The sequence below is a fragment of the Hevea brasiliensis genome, chromosome 13 (genome assembly GCF_030052815.1).
Source record: "Hevea brasiliensis isolate MT/VB/25A 57/8 chromosome 13, ASM3005281v1, whole genome shotgun sequence".
Classification (NCBI taxonomy): Eukaryota; Viridiplantae; Streptophyta; class Magnoliopsida; order Malpighiales; family Euphorbiaceae; genus Hevea; species Hevea brasiliensis.
In genome coordinates, this window is record NC_079505.1 from 9,225,084 (window position 1) to 9,251,158 (window position 26,075).

Below are 26,075 nucleotides of genomic sequence, written 5' to 3' on the forward strand. Positions count from 1 at the left end.
ATTCCACTATCTGTTCTACTATTTGTCCTATGGACTAACTTCTTTATCTACATCCATCCATGATGTGGGAACCCTTGCTTATTTAACAGTACACTCGGGCATCGGCATAGCGCATCGTTTTCGATGAACGCCCTACACCCTTGCATATTTCTCACTACACCAAGGCTCCGATGTAGTGCGTTGTAAGTAGAGGACGCCCAAACATTTATATAATTTGAATCCATATCATAAGATGTGACGAAGTTTTTATACTGGTTGTCATCTACCGCAACCCTTCTCCTTTATCCGGGTTTAGGACTGGCTAAGTGCAAAATACTTCGGTGGAGTTATAGTAATAATATTAATAATAATTATTATTGATATATAAAAAATGACAATAATTAAAAAATCATATTAAATGAATTAATATATAATTTGCTTAATACTCTTTCTAATCAGCTATCCATAAGATTATATAAATTGTGCTCGTATTAAATTAATAATAACTAATTATTAAATGACAACCATATAATTATACTTGATAGGGAAGTGTTGTGAATCTCCATCCCATATTAACGATAAGCCATCTTTATCCCATATTAAAGATTAGCCATGACTCATGAAAGAAAGGCCTTTGTGAATCTTTATCCCACATTAAAGATTACCCATCATTATCTCACATTAAATATTAGCCCTGACTCATGAGAGAAAGGCTATGACTCAGGAGAGAAAAGCAAAGGCTCTTGTTGGCATATCTACTTTATGGCCATTCCCAATTAAATCAAGCCTGCAACCTGCACACCTTTTAGTCTTTTTCCACAGTTTCACATTATAAATTTCATTTTCTTCTGTCATTTTATCTAGTCAGATATTATAATTATTTATAAAATTATTATGAGAAATTATATCTAATTTATTAAATAGCAAATTTCTTTCATTGATTTTTGTAAAATATTCATTTTATTCATGTTAAATTATACATCCAGATAAATATGATTTACATAAGGAAAAGAAAGAATTACTTATTTTAATGGATAATTACATAATTTAATAAATTATGTAATTTTTCATTAAGTCATATAATTATATCATTAAAATATGCAAATTATCTATTTTCTTATATAAATTGTTTCTAGCTAGAAAAGTTACATGCACCAATTTACACAAGGGAAGGGAAAAACTACTTATTTTAATAAAGCATTACATAAGATTACTACAACAAATATTAGAATTAGTGGTATTTTACAGTTGCTTTTATAAAATTAACATACAATAATAATATAAACAATTATTATTAATTGCACATAAAAAAGATATGATAATCATTATTGTTATCATTAATAAATTTTTAACAGCAATAATAACTTTTTTTAACAGCAATAATAATTTTATTGTAAAATACCTACGACCATAATTTTATAATAATAAAATACATTAATTGATGTATTGCTGTTACAAACATATCACAACAAATTTTATACTTTTAGTAATAAAATTTTGGCTGCTAAATTTAACATTTATTGTAGTGGGTAGTCAATTATGCAATTTTTTTTAAAATGGTTTGTAATTTTTTTATAAAAATGTGTAAATTATCCATTTTCTTATATAAATTATTTCCAAAAAAATTATATAACTCAATACATAAACTGATTTATATAAAGGAAGGAAATTTTGCTTATTTCAATAAAAACTTACGTAAGTTAAACGATTAATTATATAAATTTTCTTTAAATCATATAATTTTTTACGTTGAGGAGAGAGAGAAGCAAAATTGCAAAAAGATGAGAGGGAGGGAGAAATGATAAATGTTATGAATGTGTGATGGTTATAAGGTAATAATATATTTTTTTAATGTCTTCAACAGGATAATTTAGATAAGAATAACTAATTAATTAACAAAAATAAATATATAAAGATTTACTCATCAGAATTACTAATTACAAGGAATTACTCATTAATTATAATAAATTACAATAATTAAATGATAATTTATTCTAAATCAAAATAATTGAGTATTATATCCTGCCTTGTCATTTTTTGTCCTTAGGCATACAATTATTGTGCAATTTAAAAAAAAAAAAAAAATATAGACCTTTCGTTTCATGGAGACAAAATATAAATCAAAAGTATAAAATTTCATATTACCAAAATCCTATATAAAAAAATTTAAGATAAACTACTTATAATATATTTTAAATTAAAAGACCTAATCGTATTGACAGATCATTTGAGTTAACTTTTTATTGAGAAGCACACTCCATTTGGTGGTAATTAACTACTATTCAATTATATAATTTTTCTACAAATTCGATCTGAAAACCATTAAAATTTTATTGTAGATATTTTTTGTGAAATTTTATTTTGAATTATAATAAAAACCTTAATTAAATAGAAATTTAAGTATAAATAAAGTTAAGAATTTTAAATTTAAATAAATTTTAAAATTAATTTAAATAATAAAATTTAAAATAAATTAATTTTTAATAATCAATTAAATTTATCTTTTATTATAATGATAATAAATCACTATTAATAATTTTGACAAAGTCAATATTCTCCTTGATAGATGTATTCCACACTTCAGGGGGCCACAAATATTGGGGCAGGGGCCCCATATTAAATAATAAAATTTTGAAATTTTTGGGAGCCGTGGCGCCCCCGGTCACTATAAGGATTTGTATCTGATTGCATATGTCTTATTTATACAGCAATAACAACTTATTTTAATAAAACAATATATAATGTCACAACAATAAAAAATTAGAATCGATAGTAACAATTTTATAATGATATTAATTTTATTATTATATCATTATAAAATTAATGCATAGTAATAATATTAATAATTATTATTATTGATTTATAAAAAAATAACAATAATTAAAAAATTATATTAAATAAATTAATATATAATTTACTTAATATTCTATTTAAATTTAATATGATTTTAAAGTCTTATTTTTAATTATAGGTTTTAACTATTTATAAAATTATTTAAATTAAGTTCATATTAAATTAATAATAATTAATTATTAAATAATAATTATATAATTATACTTGAAAGGGAAGTGTTGTGAATCTTTATCCCACATTAAAGATTAGCCATCTTTATCCCATATTAAAGAATAGTCATGACTCATGAGAGAGGCCAAGGCTCTGGTTGGTATATCTATTTTATGGACCATCCCCAATTGCATCAAGTCTGCACCCACACTTTTTGTCTTTTTCCACAATTCCACATTATAAATTTTCACTTTCTTCTGTCATTTTATCTAGTCAAATATTATAAATTATTTATAAAATTATTATGACAAATTATATCTAATTTATTAAATAGCAAATAAAAATATTTATTTTATTCATGTTAAATTATACAACCAGATAAATATGATTTACATAAGGAAAAGAAAGAATTACTAATTTTTGAAATTTTTATATATTACCCTCAGGGAAAATAATTGTATAAAAAAAAAGAAAATAACACAAATAGACAAAAATTATACACCTTTAAATAATTCTATTTTTTATTTCACATGCTTTTCAGAGAATGATATTTTCAAAAGTAATACTTTGTGACCAAAAGTTATTAATTGGAGCTGCGAAATAACCTTTTTTTATTAGTGATTTTTTTAAAACAAACACTATTTTTGTAAATAGTTTTAAATTTATATTAAATTTAAAAATAATTTTTTTAATAATTAATCCTTAAATATTATTTGTTTAATTTATTTAAGGAAAGAGAAAAAGAAAAAAGAAAAAAAAAAGAAAAGATAAGAAAGTGAGAATATTTAACGTAAAATTGTGGAAAAAAGTGGGGGTTCACAATTGATAAGGTTCAAAAGGTAGACATGCCAACCACTTTCTCTCATGGAAAATTCTACAATGACCAGCTTAAAACCAACAGATTTTGGTTCAATGCTGTAAATTGTTGGACTAATGCTAAAATGACAAGTTAAAATAAAAAATTAAAATGATAATAAAGACAAAAATACTTGAAACCGATTGAGACACCTTCGGTTTCAAAAAATTGGAAAAAGAGAAAAAAAAAATCACAAGTTGAAGTGTGTAGGCCAAAATGATCATTTTTCCATTGAAAAGAGAATTTCTTCATACCATTAAAGTCTGAGATCAAAATATCTAACCAATCCAACTCTATGCTAAGAAGAAACAAGATAAAAGCACAGAATTTATTTTATTTTTCTAAAAACTATATTACTATTATTAATAATTCATTAATCATGTTGCGCAGAAATTTTTGTGACAATTAAATTATCAACTTTTTATTAAAAAGTATAATTATATGACGTTTTTAAAAACAAATATTATTATTTGTATTTTATTTTATGTACTTTTGAAAATATTATTAAAAGTGATATTTTTAAAAGTATATAGTTATATATTTTGGAAAAATGCTATTGATTTCATGTGTAAAGAAATGGCTTTTTAAGAATAAATATTATTTTTGTAAATAGTTTTAGGTTGATGTTATATTTGTAAATTTTTTTTTTTTTTACAATGAGTCTAAAAAGCAAGATACACCAACTGGATTACAAGCACTCGTTAAAAAAAAAAAAAAAAAAAGAAGTGGGTTACAAGTTTTTTTTTTTTTTTAGTCTTTATTCTCATTTTAAATTTTTTTTACCCTTGGCATCAGTCCAACAAATTACGGCACTGAACGGCGTATAAACTAGCGGCATTGTAGAATTAACCACAGAAAGGACATAGCTGCGGCTGCCATATATATCTACTTTTCAGTCATTTCTCACTTAAATTAAGTCTTAAATCACACTTTTTTCCACGTTATATATTCTCTTTTTCTTATCTTGTGTTATCTTATCTGGGCAGCTACACCACCAAATGGAAACTTGCACATACATTGATGCCAAGTTACTGAAAGCCGCAGAAGAAGGCAAATTTGAACGATTGAAAGATTACCCAGAATCTCTCGATAGCCTACTTTCCCCAAATGAAAACACAGTATTGCATATCTACCTTAGCACTCTAAGTGAAAGATCCACCAAGTTTATAACGGAGGTACTTAGCATTTGTCCGCCGCTGTTATGGAAGGTCAATGTCCACGGTGATACTCCGTTGCACATTGCAGCAAGGTACGGGCATGCTGATGCTGCAAAAGAGCTAATCAAACAGGCAAAGGCTTACGGGCATGCTGATGCTGCAAAAGAGCTAATCAAACAGGCAAAGGCTTCAACACACAATGAAATAGATTTAGAGAGCCGAGAAGGGCCAAGAGAGAGTATCGAACAGGCAAAGGCTTCAACACAAAATGAAATAGATTTAGAGAGCCAAGAAGGGCCAGGAGAGAGGGAAATGGCAGCAGTAAGGAAGATGTTAAGGATGACAAATGAAAATAAAGAAACGGCCTTGCATGAGGCGGCACGAAATGATAGAAGTCTGGGTGTTGTGGAAGCAATAATGAGTAATGAAGATCCAAGAGAGTTTACATATTCTGCCAATAATCGTGGGGAAACTCCGCTTTACCTAGCTGTTAAAAATAGAAACATGGAGATAGTTATTGGACTATTAATTCATCGCGATTCAGAATGCCTGGCTTATGGCGGTCCCAATGGTAAAACGGCATTACATGAGGCAACAGTGCTGAACTTCGAAGATGACGACTTCACAAATAAAGGTAGATCAGTAAGCAGATCATAAACTTCCTATATATGCATATTGAGTGTGTTGTGTATTAGTGCAGGAAGTGAATTGTGAATATCTTTCTTTATAACTTTTTTTTTTTTTTAAAATCTTATAACCGCAAATGATAGTAGCTGGAAATGGCGTTAAACAGCCATAAGAACCTAAACCCAAGATTAAGAAGCCAACTTAAAGAAGGAAAAAAATATATTTATTTATTTATTTTTGTATAAATAGACTAGAGGATGTTAAACTTAGTTTATTACAATTAGATTATAAAAACTTAGAGTTTAAAGCTTATAAGCTTTCAAAATTTTAGGGTTTATTCGATAAAATTAGCTGTTATAATAATTGTTAGTTATTGTTAACTATTAGCTGTTAAATGTTAGCTATTAGTTGTTAGTTATTTATATAGTGATTTAAAATGAAAATATTTGATAAAAATAGTTATTGGATTAGTTATTAATATAAAAATAGTAATATCATCTTTTGACTTTAGTCCAAACATTAAACACTACCTTAAAAATTAAGACAATTGCATTATATATGTATATATTTCACTAAAAAAATAGACGTTTAATAATTTGTTGAGGAAATCTAAAAAAAATACCACTTAAAATTTATATATATATATTTTTTTATGTTTGTCTAATTACACTATACCTTTAACAAGTCTGTTAATTAGCTAATGGAAATGCCATGTCAAACATCTTTCACTCCCGATTAACCAAATTTAAACTCTAATTACGTCTAATTATAAGCCTAAATTCTCAATTTACAAAAAAAAAAAAAAAATGCTTTGCACATCAGTTGGCAGCATTTTGAGTTGCATTATGGGTGAGGACTGATCTTTAGCTGCATATGTTAGCCTGATCAAGCTCTTCACCCACCACACCTCTTCCTTTGGACTGATCTTTCTTTTATTTTATTTTTTTATTTCAATTAATTAGACTTAATTAGGAGTTAATTGGATTAATTAGGGGGTCAAAGATGTCCAACATGGTGTTTTTCTTGGCTCCTTAATGGCTTTATTAACAGTAAGGTATAATTGAACAAACATAAAAATATTAAGTTTAATAATTTTTTTAATATACAGTAAAATTATACAAATTTTAAAAGTTCAGATTTTTTTTTTTCTTTTATAACTTTCCCTAACTTATTTGACTGCCATTTCGTTTTAAGTTATAAATTTCCTATTAGTGAAATCGGGTATGACACAATTACACTTACAGTAGCAACCAACATAAACGATTTAAATGCACTTTTCTTCCTTAGGATTTTTTTTTTGTGTTGGGAAAAAAAAAAAATCCTTCTTTCAACTAAGAAAAGCATCAGAACATAATGCAGTAGAAATAAATTTAAGAGGAACAGAATTAATATTCTCAAAACCCGAACCCGTCCCAAACCCGACTAAAATTTATTCTCAACTATCCGAACCCGTCCCAAAGCCGATTGTTATTACCCGAAAAATATCCGAACCCATTTAATTTTATATATTTAATTAATAATCCATATAAAAAATTATTTTTATTAATAATTTATATTTTAAAAATTTAATAATTTCATAAAATATTTCAATTTTATTGTATATAAAATAAAATATATAAAAATTTATAAATATTATTAAAAAAAACATATATTTTATATTTAATTAAATATTTATATAAATGGGTTCGGATAACGGATACCTAACATATAAAACCCAAACCCGATCCGAATTCGGCACGGATATTAAATTTCAAACCTGAACCCGTGCCAAACCCGATTATATATTACCCAAATCCGTCCTATTAGGGCTCAATCGGATCGGGTATCCTCAAAAATCCGACCCGTTGTCATCTCTAATTCCACCATACGTGCTGTGTCTTAGATTCATATAGACCCAATCTATATAAAAAAAATTCCAATATAATAATATATATCTAGAGTAATAGGCTCGTCCCAAGTGCATATTATTATTATTATTGTTATTATTATTATCTTCTTAAAATGGTAGAATTAGTAGAGAATCATGCCAGTGGTATAGGTATTGGGATCTACAACACTTACAAAAAGAAGACTGCCTCTATATATGTGACAATTGTTGTCTTACGTTGTTCTCTTTGGACTAGTAGTCTGTTTTGGGACATGGTGCACCCTTTATAACTTGGACTTCGAGCTCCATCCATTTGCCATTACACTCATATTTTTCCATACTTGAGATCCCCATTCAATAGCAAATATACAAATTTAGGACCTTTAAGCACTGTGTCGTCATTTGCCAACACAATGTTTAATAACTTCAGCTTTTAGAGCTGCTTCTGCTTTTCATTTCTGTTTGGTGTACCCATTAAGAGTAGCACAAATAACGGATCCGATTCTCAAGAATCTGCGTCTCAAGCTCACTGCTAGTGCACCTTATTTGCCATAGTCAAAATGGTTGGCTGACGGATATTGTTTTAGGTTGGGTTGTGGTCTCTCCTTCAAGCTCTCTGTGTTGATCATGAAACCTCACTCCTAATTGCCAACCAAGATAGCGTATGATGAAGGATGGAATTTAGGTGGGTCACTGATTATGGTGGTCTGAATCGGCCGGAGCAGGATTAGTCTTCTCTTTCCCTTTCCCTATTACTCATTCCTATAACTAATGGATTTTGACTCCCAACAAAATTCCAGAATTCTCTTGCATGGTGCCTCTTTCTTTATTTGATGGGTCAAAGAAGACCATGTCTCTAGAACTTTCTACTTTTAATTCAGGAATAAGGGTGTTACAAATTGAATGAATTTTTTATTTTAAGCTTTTGAATTTTTCATGTTTTGTCCTTTGAGCCTACAAAATTACTTACTTTTGGGTGTATTATTAAGTTTCCATCCGCTAAAAATAACTTTTTAATGGTAAGTTAATGATCTTTAACATTAAAAGATAAAACCTAGTTGCTAAGGAATATTAATAATTTTCTTAATAATATTATCATAAAAATTTGATAATATAAAAATATGTGTAATAGTGTTTTCTATAATACTTTGATTTCAATTCAATTATTTTCTATTTTGTGTAATGATTAGATTTAACAATTCATTGTTATTAATAAAATAAATTTTACTTTACAGATCATGAATTTACTACAGAAACACCCACATTTGATCATTACTTTTAATATCAAGTATTTAATAATAATTAAATTAATGTTATTAACTTTAATATTTAATATAGTTAAAATTTTAAATTTTTATTAAAAAATAAAGAGAAATCATTCATTATCAATTTTTCAATATTTTAAGAAAAACTTGATAATTAATTAAGATTTTGATATTAGTAATTATGAATTTGATTTTATTGACTTTATTTCAGGGCTGAGGGAGCGACTATGGGAGAAATTCAAATCCTCATCGGGCAAAGCAAATGTCAAGGCTAATGCTCAATCGCAAATTGGTCAGTTTCTCATTTAAAAAAAAAATATAATAATACAGTTAAAGATTTTGATATTAGTAATTATAAATTTGGTATTTAATTTTTTTTAATAATATTATTATAAATATTTAAAAATAAATTTAAATTTTTTATTTTTTTTTATTTTTATTTAATTTAAATTAAGTGAATTTCAACCATTTATTTTTTTCTATAAATTCACAAAAAAATTTAGTTATATATATATATATATTAATTTATTAATTTATTTATTTTTAGAGGGATAGAATTTTAATTATAGGTTAAAAAATAATATTTATAGTGTTTTTAGACTCTAAACCTACTAAGAATATGAAACTTAATAGGAAATTTAAATAAACTAAAATAAAATAGAAAATCCTAAATAAAATAGGAAGAAATCTAAATTCTAGAGAAAGTAGGAAAACATTAATATGTGCAAAATAGAATAGAAAACTTCTTAATTAATTCTAATTTAATTTCTAAGGTTGTTGAAAGCTTTCACAAGATATTCTAGGTGAATTAGAACTACTGAAGATTAAAATTAATTAAAAAAAAAAAATTTGCCTTGTTGTCCAGAAAATCTCACAAGTAGGTGTGAAAAATCCCACAGCTAGGCGTAAGATTTACTGCCCAATTATCAACTTTGTCCAAACTTACTAAAAATTGGTACTTTTCCCATTTTCACACTGGCATGCTTTCATTGTTATTTAACTTACTTCTTCACCTAAAAATGCTCAGCATCAAATTTACTTTGTAAATTATAAATTTATTGCAGAAACATCCACATTTGATTATAACTTTTAATATTAAGTATTTAATAATACTAATGTTTCGTTTGTTTCATGGAAATATTTTCTTAGAAAACATTTTTCACATTTTTTGGCTTTTGGGACATTTAAGAAAATTAGTCAACCTAAAATATTTTTCTAGTAAAAAAAAATAAATCATTTTTAAGGAAAATAACTTTCATTTTTAAAAAGAAGCAGTCATTTTCTATTTTTATATTTTGATAATCATATTAAAATGTGAACACACTTATTTATATATATATATATATATATGAAATAAATTTATATCATTAATTTAATATTGCAACCAAATAACTGACAATATTTTCCTGAAAATTATTTTTTGAGAAAATCATACATAAGTTATTGATGTCCCAAAATATGTCCAAGAGGGGGGTGAATTGGACTTTAAAAACAATTTTCGGTTCTTGCTCAAAACCTTTGAAAACTGCAGCTAGGTTCAACTAAATTGACTAATGTGAAATATGAACAATATAATTCTTTTGACAAGTTGACTCAAGGTTAAGCTATATGCAATCAGTATACTGATATAACAGACTATATTAGTATTCAGTAAATATATCAGTAATCTGGATAGATTTTTAACACAAAGAACCAAAATGAATACGGATATACTAAGCGATGCAGATTTAACAACAAGCGATTATATCGATATCGTGATTTAGCAAGAACTGCTTTTTCTCGGATAGCGACAAGATCAACAAAGATATGATATCGCTTTTCATATCAGCAAAAGCAAATCAATCATAAAGCTAAATTGCATAAATGTAAAGAGCAAGGGTTGAGAAAATGAATACTGAAATTTTTATAGTGGTTCGGCTTTAACTAGCCTACATCCACTCTCTCAAAGATCCCACTTTGAGTCTTCTCTCCACTATTCTTCTCTTTTCAAGGCAAGAGACAAAGCCCTTTACAAATCTTCTCAACAAAGCTTTTACAAGTAGCTTCACACTTCTACAAAGTGTTATCTCAAACACTTTTCACAACCAAGCTTCAATAGGTGCTTGAATAACCTCTCACAAATGATAATAATGTGTTTAAAACTCACTCTCACTCAATACAACAGAATCTATAAAGAAGAGTTGAGTAAATGAGTCAATGATGAGCAATAAATCACTTTGAGCACTTTGAATGAAAGCTTTAATGATTTTGAACAGTAGAGGGACTTTCATTAAGTGCAAAATGGCCAAAGGAAGGTGTATTTATAGCTTTGGAACGTTTTTTTTACCGTTGCAGAACCCATTTGAACGTTACAGATACGAATTTCAAGAAAATAACCGTTATTTTATCGTTTTCTGCGATGTTGTGCAAAGTTGAGACAGTTAGCATACTTGAGAAATTAGCAAACCGGTTAGCGTACTAATATAAGTAGCAAACCAGTTAGCATACCAGGAAAACTTTTCTGCATAACTTTCAAAACTATAAAACTTCACACCAAATCATAGTCAAATACTTTTTAGGCCAATAATAATGATGTTTAAAAAGAAAAATCATTTGAGGGATTGAAAATAAGGATCATTGACTTTTACTCCTCAATTCTTTTCACAAGAAATCCTAAGAAATAAAATTAACTTCTATACTATGTGTACCTTCAATTCTGATTTTCAATACAGCCTTGGAAGGTGACCTTTTCATCTTTTATCTCTTTTGCTTCGTCTTGTGTTATCCTTAGAATGTCATCCTTTCTTCAGAAGCACGAATCCATTATAGAATCCTTGTGTCCTTTTCTTTGAGATGCACAACACTTAAAACAATGTTAGTTTGATTCTAGTTGAGTTTTGGTATCATCAAAATCTATGCTCCTTTGAGCTTGTGGGGTCAACAATCTCCCCCTTTTTGATGATGACAAAACTCAATTGAATCACCAAATAAGTGTGAGTATGTGTATGAAAGTATATGTGAGAATAACTCCCCCTATGTATGTGCTTATATCAACAATTAATCACAAATAACTCCCCCTTAATAATTTCAATAAAACATTCATAAGCATTTTCTTAAGGAGTCAAGTGTGACTAAAATACTAACTAAATATGCACAATATGCACACTAATCACAAACTGTATATCATTCACAAGTTATATCAACAATATGCACAAACTATATTATCCACAAGTAATCACAAACTATTTCAAGTATCAAGATTACCATTCATTACTTTTCTCCCCCTTTTTGTCAGCATCAAAAGAATACGGGAGAAATCATGCACATGTCAAAAATTCAGTCTAAGTGCAGTAAATAAAACAGTCAAGACAGAAATTGATATAGCATACTAATTTAAAGTTCAGAAAAACCAAAAGTAGCAAACTAAGTAGCAAACTAACAGACAGACTGTTAGACAAAAGTTAATCAGAATCCAGTTTATCCTTTCAGCCTAGAGCTTCTTCTGATTGGTTTTGGAGCAGCCATTTTCAGCTTTTTGGGCTTGACAGGTTTGTCACTCAAGGTTTGAAGAATTGCAGCAGCCAATTCAGTTCCGGGTGTCAAAGGAACAATAGGCCCAGCTGTGAGCTCAGTGACAACAGTAGTACCAGACTCAGCTGCAGACTTTTTACCAGTTTTAGTCTTTTTGCCAGAGGGTTTACCAGTTTCCTCTTTCTGTTTGCTTCTCTGTTCCTGTTGAGCTGTTTTTCCTTTTCCTTTTGCAGGAGCAGCAGGAGCAGGGGTCTCTGGTTCTGCCTCAGACTCTGAGTCACTCATATCTTTCCCACTACCTTCTTTGCTGCCTCCATTTCCATTATCATCAGAATCATCATCATCTTTTTCTGCTTCAGCTTCTTCCTCTTCTTCCTTTTCTTCCTCTTCTTCCTTTTCTTCTTCTTCTGTTTCTTTCTCTTCCTCTTCTTCTGTTTCTTCTTCTTCTTCCTCTTCTGTTTCTTCTTCTTCCTCTTTTTCTTTCTCTTCCTCCTTTTCTTTTTCTTTCTCGGGTAGAGGAACAGAACCAGTAGCAGCCTTACTGGTTTCTCCAGCCTCAGTGGTTGAAATACCCAAATGAACTTTGATTTTAAACAATTCTTCCACAATCTTGTACATTAACATCAAAGTCCCATCAACTTTAGAATCAAGAGCATTCATAAGAACAGTTTGAAAACCTCTAAATTTCTGGAGCTCTCCAAGTTCCATTTCAACAAATTCTCTCAAATTGTTCACTTCCTCCAAAATACCTTCAACATGAACAGTACCACTTGCACTATCTTTGGAGCTAGCACCTTGTTCAAACCTAAGCTTTCTACCATCATCATCTTTTTACAAACTTGTGATTGGGATCATATTGGTCCTAAGTTTCTCGGTTTCTAAAGGTATCCCAAAGTCTCTAAATAGACCATTAAGAAGATGGGCATAAGGTAGCTTGTAAGGTGGCTTCCATTTCATGATTTGCTTCAGCATAAAATAGGCAAGATTAAATTCAATTTGGTTCACAATATGCCAAATTATGCAGAGGTCAAGGGTACTCAAATAGTTGGGACTTCCAGTTCTAGGGTTCAACACATAAATGATAAAACTATGAAGAATTTTGATGTGTTGATGAGCATGGGTAATACTAGTTTTATCCTTCACTTCCCCTTTAAACACTTCACCCTCAAAATCCCTTTTGTTAAATCCACCAACAGCAAAAACATCTTTGTGGGAGTAGATTTTATTCCCACTGTTTGGGATTCCTAGGGCTTTAGCTAATCTAGCAACTGTCACTTCATACACTTTCCCTTTTATTTTCACCTTAAAAGACTCATCTTTATCAGAATCATCAACCCTCAAATTCTTATAAAATTCTTGAACCAAATCCACATACACTCCTTCAGTGTCAGAACACAGTTTATCCCATTTTTGATACTCAAATAAGGATTGCAAAGGAACAGAAACTTCAATAAAAGCAGGCCAGTGAATATACCTTGGCTCATGAATAGCCCTCTCCATATGCACAACTAGAGCTTTTGAAGTCTTTTTCTTTTTGGTTCCTTTTTCTTGGATTGGTTCACTGGTTCTTTTCTTGGGTGTTTCTTTTGGTTTGCCAATTACCAGAGGACCATCTTTTTGTGGAGGAGGAGACGCAGGAACACTTGCGTCAGTGGAGTCTGATGATGAATATGTGGTGATTTTGGCTTTCCCTTTTCCTTTGTCTCGCGCCATAACCAATCTCAGAAACAAGTTAGGCCGAAATGACAGTGATAACTGAGATTATAAATTCAGTGGTGTGAGCAGCCAATATATATTTATATATATAATCAATTGAAGCATATCAATATTCATTTAGCACAACAGAGCGCAATGGAAAAAAAAATTAGAACAGACATCAAGACATATTCGGGTTCTTACGAATCCATGGCAATCGATTTATTATATACCACATTTTATGAAATGTTAATGCCCAAAAAAAATTAACTACTGAGCGCTAAAACAGAACAAACAAGCGAGAGCAAATCAAACAAACAAAAATATCAGCACGTTACGAAAGCATATAAAACAGGCATGGATAGAATATGAAACACGATTTCCTTAAAGGTTTAGACTTTATACCTGAAATATACTGAAACAGAGAGTGCGAATCGACAAAGAAAAATATCCAACACCAAATGATTTCTTTCGGCAGATTTAGTGAAATAAGGAAACGAAAAAATTTTGGGGATTTTCTTTCTGCAAACAATCGATTTAATCGATTCACTATCAACAGGTTTCCAAAATATTTAAGAATGATGAAGGGAGACGATGGCTTGGAAGGGTGCGACCGAAATGGGTTTGCAAGTGGAAAGAGAGATGCAGCCGTTCGGGTTCTGGGAGACAGAGCGACGGAAGGAAATGAAGTTTTGAATTTTAAAACCTTGAAAAGACACAACTATAGGTTTTTGCAGGGAATAGGTAGCGTGTAGCAGAGGAGAGACGGCGAGAAGACTGATGGTTCAGAAAAAAAATTTGTATCCCGCGCAAATTAATGTGTTAAAAGTCCATTTTGCCCTTAAATACATGAAGATGTAGTATTCTAAGCAGAGGGGTATTTAAGTAAAATGGGCTTTAAACATGCAGAATAGGCGCTCAAGAGAAAAAAAAATTTTAGAGTTTTAAGGCAATCAGACCTGACTTCCAGTTTGCCAACGAAAAAGTAGGAGCAGTAGTAAAGCATTTAGCAATCACGGAGATTAGCAAACAAATCAGTATGCCACTGCAATCAAATTCTGCAGATTACTGTTCATATCTGATAAAACCCAGAATTTTTCAAATTGCACCAAAAATATCAGAATGCATCTTTAACACTACAAACCAACATATATCACTTCATTTTCATATGGAAACATGAGAATGCATCAAAACTTAATCAAAAGCATCAATCATACCAAGTTCTCTTCTTATTTTGCAGAAAATTTCCTCACTAAGGGGCTTTGTAAAAATGTCAGCAAGCTGTTTTTCAGAGGGGACAAATTCAATTTGAATATCACCATTTTGAACATGATCCCTAATAAAATGATGTCTAATTTCAATATGCTTGCTTCTAGAGTGTTGAACAGGATTTTTTGATAGGTTTATAGCACTAGTATTTTCACATCTTATGGGAATGTGATCAAATTTAATTTCAAAGTCTTCAAGCTGTTGTTTCATCCACAAAATCTGTGCAACACAACTTCCAGCTGCAATATATTCAAACCTGCGAGAGAAAGTGCAACTGAAGTTTGCTTTTTACTGTGCCATGAAACTAATGCATGACCTAGAAATTGACAAGTTCCAGAAGTGCTTTTTCTGTCCAATCTACTACCAGCAAAATCTGAATCACTATAACCAATAAGGTCAAATGATTCACATTTTGGATACCACAAGCCAATGTTGTGAGTGCCAATGAGGTACTTAAAAATTCTCTTAACTGCTACAAGATGAGATTCTTTTGGACATGATTGAAATCTTGCACATAAACATACACTAAAATGAATATCTGGTCTAGATGCTATCAAGTAGAGTAAAGAACCAATCATACCTCTTTAAAATTTGTTATCTACCTCTTTACCTTTTTCATCTTTCTCCAATTTAATTGTTGAGCTCATGGGAGTTCCAACACTTTTCATATCCTCCATTTTGAACTTCTTTAGCATATCCTTTATGTACTTGGACTGATTTATAAAAATTCCATCTTTCATTTGCTTAATTTGCAATCCAAGAAAGTAAGTTCACCCATCATACTCATTTCAAATTCACTTTTCATCATGTTAGAAAATTTCTTACAAAGAGAATGGTTAGTAGCACCAAAAATAATATCATCTACATAAATTTGCACAATAAGCATGTCTTTTCCCATTTTCTTAATGAAAAGAGTAGTGTCCACTTTTCCTCTTTTAAAATCATTTTGAAGCAAAAATTTACTAAGTCTCTCATACCATGCTCTAGGAGCTTGCTTTAAACCATAGAGAGCTTTAGTAAGCTTGTAAACATGATTTGGAAAGTGAGGGTCTTCAAAACCAGGAGGTTGAGCTACATAAACTTCTTCATCAATATATCCATTTAAAAATGCACTTTTAACATCCATTTGATAAAGCATGAAATTCTTAAAACATGCAAATGCACACAACATTCTAATAGCTTCAATTCTAGCAACCGGGGCAAAGGTTTCATCAAAATCAATACCTTCCTCTTGGTTGTATCCTTGAGCTACTAGTCTAGCTTTATTTCTAACTACATGTCCTTTTTCATCCATCTTATTCCTAAATACCCATTTAGTTCCAATAACAGTGTGCTTTTTAGGTTTAGGAACAAGTGTCCAAACTTTGTTTCTTTCAAATTGATTTAATTCCTCTTGCATAGCAAAAAGCCAATTTTCATCATTTTGAGCATCATCATATGTTTTGGGTTCAAATTGAGAAACAAAAGCAACATTACCAAAATATCTTCTAAGTTGAGCTCTTGTCATCATTCTTTGTGATGGACTATCAAGAATGTCATCTTTGGAATGATTTCTATGATACCTCCATTCTTGTGGAATATCTTGATGTTGAGGTTCCTCAATTTGTAGTTCTTCCACATTTGGTTGAGAGTCATCTTGAATTTCAATATTTGTGGAGCAAGGGAGTTCTTCTTCTTTGTCATTTTGATCATCCTCCACTTGTTCTTTTGATTCAAGCTCATCATTATTCGAATTCTTTGAATTTAGAATCTGCTCAAATTCATCATCACAAGAATCTTTCCTTTGCAAAGAAGCGTTAGCATCATCAAAAAGTATATGCATTGATTCTTCCATGGTCAATGTTTTTCTATTGAAAATCCTATATGCTTTGCTATTTGTTGAATAGCCTAGAAATATTCCTTCACAGGATTTAGCATCAAATTTCTTGAAATTGCTGTCTTTGTTATTCAAAATGTAACATTTGCAACCAAAGACATGAAATTATGCAATATTGGGTTTTCTTCCTTTCCAAAGTTCATAAGGAGTTTTCTTTAAAATAGCTCTAATGGAAACTCTGTTCAAAATATAGCATCTTTGTATTCTGACTTACACTTGAAATATTTTGGTAAACTGTTTTCATTCAGCATTGTTCTTGCCATTTCTTGCAAAGATCTATTTTTCCTTTCAACAACTCCATTTTGTTGTGGAGTTCTAGGAGCTGAAAATGTATGATAAATACCATTTTGAGAGCAGAAATTTTCAAACAAATTATTTTCAAATTCTTTTCCATGATCACTCCTCAAAGATGTAATGCAATATCCTTTTTCATTTTGAGTTCTTTTGCAAAAAGCTTCAAATATATCAAAGGTTTCATCTTTATGAGCAAGAAAGAAAGTCCATGTGAATCTTGAAAAATCATCAACAATTACAAATGCATATGCCTTGCCTCCTAGACTTCTAGGTGTGATTGGACCAAAAAGATCAAGATGCAATAATTCCAATGGTCTAGACGTAGTTACAACATTTTTTGATTTAAAAGATGATTTTGTATGCTTACCAAGTGCACAAGCTTTGCATTGAAATTCTTTTTCAAATCTTAGCTTTGGAAGTCCTCTAACAAGGTTCTTTCTAGAAAGTTTAGCAAGTGTACTCATGCTAGCATGTCCTAATTTTCTATGCCATAACCATGCACTATCATCTGAAGTCATAAAACATGTTTCACAATTTTCTTCAAGACTTGTTAAATCAAGTAGGTAAATGTTATCTATTCTAGCACCAGCAAACATAACATTATTTCCATGAATTTCGCAATGTGTAGAAGTAAAAATAACTTTGAAACCATTATCACATAGTTGACTAACACTTAAAAGATTATACTTTAATCCTTGAACTAATGCAACATTTTCAATGCAAGGATTTTTACCAATAGTTCCACATCCAACAATTTTAGCTTTGCTTTTATCACCAAATTTTACATAACCTTTTTCTTTCAAAGTAAGAGAGGAAAACTTGCCTTTATTTCCTGTCATGTGCCTAGAGCAGCCACTATCAATGTACCAATGTTCTGTTTCCAGCATACTCCTTAGGCGGACACAAATCGATTAATCGTTCTTAGGTACCCAAGCAACTTTGGGTCCTTGAATGTTAGTAACATTAGGTACGGTTCCTTTAGGCACCCATACTTTCTTTGCCTTAAAGGTTCCTTTCCTAATAGGACAAGCATTAATCATATGACCTCTATGATTACAATAAAAGCATGTAATATTTGGTTGAGAAAAGGATGTAGCTTTAACAAAAAATTGTTTGTATTTTTCATACTTCATAAATCCATCATATCCAATTCTAGATTTTTCATTTGTGAATCTTTGATTCCCAAGAAGTATATCAAGTGTTTCTTTCCCTTTTGTAAATTTAGTTAAATCTCTTGTCAAAGATTCAACTTTTTCTTCAAGAATTCTGTTTTTCTCAAGAAGTTGTTCACACACTTCTTTTGATTTTTGAAGCTCATCATTAACTTCCTTAAATAATTTCATTTGAGATTTATAAAATTCATTTTCCTTTGAAACCATACTCAATGAAATATTTTCAGATCTTAAAGCACAATTTTCATGAACTAAAATTTTGCATTTCTTTTTAAAAGTTCTATATTTATCATATGTCTTCACAAATGCAAGTTCTAATTCATCAACATTAGAAAGTTCAAGATTTACCTCATTTTCACTATCTTCGATGTGTGAGCTTTCACCTTTTTCTTCAATTGCCATCATACAAGTGTTTGCAGCCTCTTTGTCACTTGTTTCATCATTTGATGAAGAGTCACTGTCACTCCAAGTTGCCGCCATTGCCTTCTTGCTTTTGTCCTTTCTAAACTTATTTTTCTTCTTCAAAGTAGGACATTTTGGCTTAATGTGGCCTGGTTTGTTACACTCATAACAAACTATTTCACTTGAATGATTTGGAGTCTTGGGAGCATATTTCTTTGTGAACTTCTTGTATTTGTTTCCACCTTTTCTAAATGCTCTTTTGAATCTTTTGACTATCATAGCCATGTCTTCATCGTCATCACTTGAAGCACTTGAATCATCACTTGAACTAGCTTTAAGAGCAACATTTTTCTTTTTCTCATCTACTTTTTCGGATATGAAAGCTATGCCTTTCTTTTTCTTTTGATCACCTTCATTCTCATCTTTCTTGTAAATCATCTCATGTGCAATGAGAGAACCAATCAGCTCATCATAGGTGTATTTTCTGAAATGCTTGGTGTCTTGAATGACAGTAGTCTTTGCTTCCCACGTCTTTGGAAGAGACCTCAGAATTTTCTTTACAAGTTCTTGTTCTTCAAATCTCTTTCCAAGAGCTTTAAGTAGATTTACAAGGTCTGTAAATCTGGTACTCATCTCAGCAATAGTTTCACCAGGTTTCATCTCAAATAATTCATAATCACGGATGAGGAGGTTTGCCTTTGACTCTTTCACCACATCAGTTCCTTCATATGTGACTTCTAGTTTGTCCCATATCTCTTTTGCAGTTTGACATCCTGAAACACGGTTATACTCATTAATATCAAGAGCACAATGAAGAATATTAATAGCCTTGGCATTTGTAGAAATTTTCTTCCAATCATTATCATCAAATTCAACTTCAGCTTTAGGAATTTGTACAGTTCCTTCACTGGTTTTATAAGGAATATAAGGACCATCTTTAACTATTCTCCAAGCATCAATGTCAACAGATTGTATAAAGTTTCTCATTCTAGTTTTCCAAAAGGAGTAATTTGTGCCATTAAAAAGTGGTGGTCTAGTGATGGAATAACCTTCAGCTAAGGGGGCAGGTATACCAGCAGAATTTCTAGATGAACTAGCCATGTGTGCGGATCACTCTAAGGGGTTTAATCCTCAAGCAAGAGAGACAAGCTCTGATACCAAATTGATGTCCCAAAATATGTCCAAGAGGGGGGTGAATTGGACTTTAAAAACAATTTTCGGTTCTTGCTCAAAACCTTTGAAAACTGCAGCTAGGTTCAACTAAATTGACTAATGTGAAATATGAACAATATAATTCTTTTGACAAGTTGACTCAAGGTTAAGCTATATGCAATCAGTATACTGATATAACAGACTATATTAGTATTCAGTAAATATATCAGTAATCTGGATAGATTTTTAACACAGCAACCAAAACAAAATACCAGATATACTAACTGACAGCAGATTTAACAACAAGTAGATTATATCAGATATCGTGATTTAGCAAGATGGCTTTTTCTCAGATAGCAGCAAGATCAACAGCATATGATATCAGTTTTCATATCAGCAAAAGCAAATCAATCATAAAGCTAAATTGCATAAATGTAAAGAGCAAGGGTTGAGAAAATGAACACTGAAATTTTTATAGTGGTTCGGCTTTAACTAGCCTACATCCACTCTCTCAAAGATCCCACTTTTAGTCTTCTCTCCACTATTCTTCTCTTTTCAAGGCAAGAGACAAAGCCCTTTACAAATCTTCTCAACAAAGCTTTTACAAGTAGCTTCACACTTTTACAAAGTGTTATCTCAAACACTTTTCACAACCAAGCTTCAATAGGTGCTTGAATAACCTCTCACAAATGATAATAATGTGTTTAAAACTCACTCTCACTCAATACAACAGAATCTATAAAGAAGAGTTGAGTAAATGAGCCAATGATGAGCAATAAATCACTTTGAGCACTTTGAATGAAAGCTTTAATGATTTTGAACAGTAGAGGGACTTTCATTAAGTGCAAAATGGCCAAAGGAAGGTGTATTTATAGCTTTGGAACGTTTTTTTTACCATTGCAGAACCCATTTGAACGTTACAGATACGAATTTCAAGAAAATAGCCGTTATTTTGTCGTTTTCTGCGATGTTGTGCAGAGTTGAGACAGTTAGCATACTTGAGAAATTAGCAAACCAGTTAGCGTACTAATATAAGTAGCAAACAAGTTAGCATACCAGGAAAACTTTTCTGCATAACTTTCAAAACTATAAAACTTCACACCAAATCATAGTCAAATACTTTTTAGGCCAATAATAATGATGTTTAAAAAGAAAAATCATTTGAGAGATTGAAAATAAGGATCATTGACTTTTACTCCTCAATTCTTTTCACAAGAAATCCTAAGAAATAAAATTAACTTCTATACTATGTGTACCTTCAATTCTGATTTTCAATACAGCCTTGGAAGGTGACCTTTTCATCTTTTATCTCTTTTGCTTCGTCTTGTGTTATCCTTAGAATGTCATCCTTTCTTCAGAAGCACGAATCCATTATAGAATCCTTGTGTCCTTTTCTTTGAGATGCACAACACTTAAAACAATATTAGTTTGATTCTAGTTGAGTTTTGGTATCATCAAAATCTATGCTCCTTTGAGCTTGTGGGGTCAACAGTTATTTTCCGTGAAACAAACATAGTTTAAAATTAATGTTATTAACTTTAATATTTAATATATGGTGAAAGTTTTAAATTTACAAAAAAAAATAAAGAGGTATCATTCATTGTCATTATTTTTAAGAAAAACATGATAATCAATTAAGATTTTGATATTAATAATTATGAATTTTTTCTTGTTGACTTTCTTCCAGAACGTCTTATACAATTCATGCTAATTTCTGAAATGAGAAGGTTGACCACAGAAACGGATGAAAAAGGATGGACTCCACTTCACTATGCTGCGTACACAAGAAAACAGTCAGCGGTCGAGTTCCTATTAGACAATGATATATCTAGCGCCTATATTGCTGATAAAGATTGGAAGAGGACTGCTCTTCACATTGCAGCCTGTCGAGGCTTCCAATGCGGAATGGAAAAAATCATTTCAGTATGTCCAACTTGCTGCGAAATTACTGATATTAGAGGCTGGAATGTTATTCATTATGCAGTGATCAGTAAAAATGATAAAGTACTAAAAGCAGTGCTCCAAAAATCATCATTGATTCATCTTTTAAATGAGAAAGATGTTAAAGGAAATACGCCTGTCCATTTATATAAGGCTTGTCATCCTCGTTTGCCTTCTTTCATGCAACAAGGAGATACTGATATGTTCAAGCATTGGAGAACATTGCACGAACAAATTCAAAATGAAAGAGACTTTCCGTTAAAAAAGGTCAGCCAACTAACATCTTATCATTATATAGATCGATATTACCTTATGGTTCTTCTCAAAGCAAAATATCGTATGCACTAACCTTTTTTTTTTTTTTTTTTTAAGGATCATTATAATACTGAGAATTTCACAATAGTAATCAATAAAAGGAATCAAACCTCAGCTATATACTTTTTATACCCTTGAGGAAGTGTGAGAATAAGATTAGACTGGAACGTTATTAGCAGATATCGCCTGGTGAGACTAGAATAATTTATAATTTATTCTTTTCTTTTATATATATATATATATATATATATATATATATATATATATATATATATATATATATTATGGGTTCGAATTCAATAATTCCAATATCACTAAGGTAGAACTTATTAATGAGTGAAGAAATCTTTTAATTAATTCAATTGTAGATATACAATAACTAATTAGTATATTTTTAACATATCTTAGGTAACTAATCCAAAAAACTTTCTTTTAAGTAAATATTGAATTGATCAATAAAAAAATGGTACAAATAATTTTAGAAATGGTACAAAAGAAATTATATCTTCTTTTTTTTTTTTTAATCAAACAAAAGAAATTATATCTTATTATTTTTTTTTAATTATTGTTCAAAGTAACTAATATTTTAAAAATGCAGAATGAAATTTTAGCGTGGATGAAAGATCTTGGCACTGGACCATTGGGGAAAATTGAAATGCAAAACATAGAAGGGTCAAAGACAAAAGAAAATATGATACTTAAATTTGAAAAAGTTAAAGACTCTCATTTGGTAGCTGCAGCACTTATAGCAACAGTAACGTTTGCAGCAATGTTCACCGTACCTGGAGGTTATGTAAGTGATGAAAACAATTTAAAGAAGGGGACTCCTATCTTAAGTGGAAATTCAGCTTTTACAGCATTTATGATATCAGACACTATAGCTATGGTTTTATCTACTTCTTGTGTCTTTATCCACTTTATACTGGTGATGTTAGGATATCTGGAAAGATACTATTGGTTAATAAGATGTGCCTTCAGCTTCCTCTTCTACGCTATGTTAGCAATGGTGATTACATTTGTGACAGGCGCTTATGCAGTTCTAGCACCTTCCATTGGATATGCCATTTGTGTCATTGGATTGAGCTTCTCCTACTTCATATTTTACTCGATCATGAGGGTAACATGGAGTTTATTTCTTTCGGCGGATGATGATGAAGAAGAAGTTAATCAGTATAAACATCAAATAAAAACTTTGTAAGTAGTTTTCTATATATTATATAACTTTTAATTCCGTTAATATTTTCATTATTTTAACTTTTTTTCATTCATTATTGTAGCTCGTGGCTGACTGGTGGAATTTTTTGGTTGAGTTTCTTGTCCATTGCCCTTTATTTGAAGCTTCAACGTATGTGTAAATGGTTTAGCAAGTGGCGGAAGAAGTGAGTCAACCGATTCATCAGGTGTGAAGATGCCAAGAGCAAGAGACACTTGCTTGCTATTACTTCAAGTATATATTTATTAAGATTGGAATTTATATTTACTATAAATAAATAATTAATTGTATAATAGACAACAATAGATTTTTTAAGCCTGTAGACAGTGACATTATCAGTGGGTAAGCAACTTGGTTTAGTGTTCTCACAGCCTGATGATGTTGTGGTTAATTTCTTGGTCAAGCAAATCAATTCTGATATGTTGGCTTTCACGGCTTCAAGGCCCTGAGGTGTTCTTGCTTCTAGGTTGTTTGGGAAGAACCTCCAATCTCACCAAGGAAGGAAGCTTCTCTCTTTTGTTTTGGTTTTGGACTTTTCTTATGGCCTATTCTTCTAGTTCAGCTGGTTCCTTTTAATAGCGTTATTTGTCTTGTTTGGGAAGGTTTTTATTCATTGTTGCTTTCTTGGAGTTTTCTTGAAGTTTTGAGCTAGAAGGCTTCTTTGCTTTGGCCCTTCTATCCTTTCTCGTGTTTTTTTTGTTGCCTTGAAGCTGCAAGTGTGTTGGGCATTTGGTTCTATGAGGATTTCTCCTTTGCTTCTCTTTTTCTTTCAAATTTTTGTGGAAGCTAGCTGTTGTTTTTGGTTCGGGTATTGTAGCTGATGCATGTTATTGTTCTGCAGAGTTTGTTGCAGATTTTGTTGCTCTTGGTTGGGTTAGCTGGTTAGCTCCTTAGATGCAGCATATTTTTGCTCTATTGTTTTGACCTTGCCCTTTGTATTTGGCCCCCAGTTTTGCTGTGTTTTTTTTTTTTTTTGTCTCTCTTTTCCTACGTTTTTTTTGTCCTTGCTTTGTTGTTTGCTTACTCTTTCTTTCCATTTAATAAATTTTTTTTACTTATGAAAAAATAATTGTATGATAAAATATACCTTCAAACGATTCTAAAAGGAAGATTAATTAGAATAATAATTGAAATCAAAGTATTTGATAGAATTAAATTTAGAGTGAGCTCCATTTATTTTATGAAAATAGAAAATAATTTATTTATTAAATATATTTTTCATAGAAAATATTTTTTAAAAATAAATTTTTTATTTACTTGTAATATTGAAAATAAACTGAAAATTAAATTATTTCTTATAAAATGCATCTTAGTGGAGTCAAAAAATAATAAAAAAATTAATCATTTATTTCTATTTTACAATTGTTCAAATTAAAAATCAAATCGATATATTTACACAACACAATTGAGGTCTTAGCATCTCTAGCAAGCTTGCAATTTTACGCACGTGAAAAAAATGCCATACAACTAATGACATGCTCAATCAATTTAATGCGGAAACAATTTGAAAACATTTAGAAGGAAAAAAATGTTACTAGGGAAATTTCTCCTTATCCTAAAGGCAGATACTCGTTCGCGGCGTATGTGTACATGGTATGTATTTTTTATTTATTTTAAGTATGCATATATTTTAAAAGATTAGAATTATATATGTTTATTATAAAAAAATAAATTTATTATAAAATATACATACAAACAATTTAAAAAAAAATTATTAGAATAATAATTAAAATCAAGTTTTCAATAGAATTAAATTTAGAGTTAAATTCAATTTGTTTTACGAAAAAAATGATTTATTTATAAAAAATATTTTCAGAAAAAATTATTTCACTTATATGGTTGAAAAATACTTTTTAGTAGGTGGTGCACATTAATAATGTCATAATCTATTTTTTAAGATCAGACCAAAAGTAAGACTTATAGTAATCTTTACTTAAGTATTTTTTACTCATCGGATCTCAATTTTAAAGGCCATCTCGTCTACTATAAAAATATCTTTTTAGTCTAATAGCATATGTTAATTCACATGAAAAATAATTGATTTCTGTTAAAAATATCTTTAAAAAATAAATTATTTTTTATTATTTGACTTGTAGTGCTAAAAAATATTGAAAAATAGTTTTTAGGTTTTGATATATTTACAACGTCAAACTGATATTTAGATATTGGCTATTTTTTAGAAAAATAAAAGTGAATATATACAAATAAATTCATAATAATATTAATTAACCCAGTTATTATAAAGAATTGAAATAAATACACAAAAAGATAAATTAATTAGGTAGACATATAGAAATTATAATTACATTTTTTTTAAATAATTTCAGTTTTCTCTTTTTATATATATTATAAATTGCAGACATTCAATAATTTTGGACATAAATAATCTCTTTGTTAAAATTAAAATTAATTTTATTTGAAAATCAAAATTAATAAAATAAAAAAGATTTAACTACAGTTAAAAACTCACATAAATGTTTCT

At 30.0% G+C, this 26,075-nt stretch overlaps 1 protein-coding gene across 4 annotated transcripts; it reads left to right on the forward strand.

Annotated features, from left to right (window-relative positions):
• The first annotated feature begins 4,751 nt into the window (after positions 1-4,751).
• LOC110652420 (ankyrin repeat-containing protein At5g02620) lies at positions 4,752-24,025 on the forward strand. Of its 4 annotated transcripts, none has more exons than XM_058131764.1 (5): positions 4,752-5,629; positions 8,966-9,046; positions 21,863-22,332; positions 22,979-23,574; positions 23,719-24,025. In XM_058131764.1, exons 1-5 carry the CDS (start codon positions 4,837-4,839, stop codon positions 23,840-23,842), a joined length of 2,064 nt encoding a protein of 687 aa, XP_057987747.1. In that variant the 5' UTR covers positions 4,752-4,836; the 3' UTR covers positions 23,843-24,025. The 4 variants fall into 4 exon arrangements, with proteins under 4 accessions (XP_057987747.1, XP_057987745.1, XP_057987748.1 ...); XM_058131762.1 differs by having other exon boundaries at positions 4,753-5,629; positions 21,812-22,332; XM_058131765.1 differs by lacking the exon at positions 23,719-24,025 and having other exon boundaries at positions 4,753-5,629; positions 21,812-22,332; positions 22,979-23,173; positions 23,406-23,559.
• The last annotated feature ends 2,050 nt before the right edge of the window (positions 24,026-26,075 follow it).

What these genes read in the sequence shown, in the direction of transcription:
- LOC110652420 (XM_058131762.1), top strand. Translation starts at nt 4,837, where the DNA reads ATGGAAACTTGCACATACATTGATGCCAAGTTACTGAAAGCCGCAGAA. An exon ending in TGACGACTTCACAAATAAAG is followed by an intron (nt 5,630 to 8,965) that starts GTAGATCAGTAA and finishes ACTTTATTTCAG; the next exon opens with GGCTGAGGGAGCGACTATGG. An exon ending in TAATGCTCAATCGCAAATTG is followed by an intron (nt 9,047 to 21,811) that starts GTCAGTTTCTCA and finishes ACTTTCTTCCAG; the next exon opens with AACGTCTTATACAATTCATG.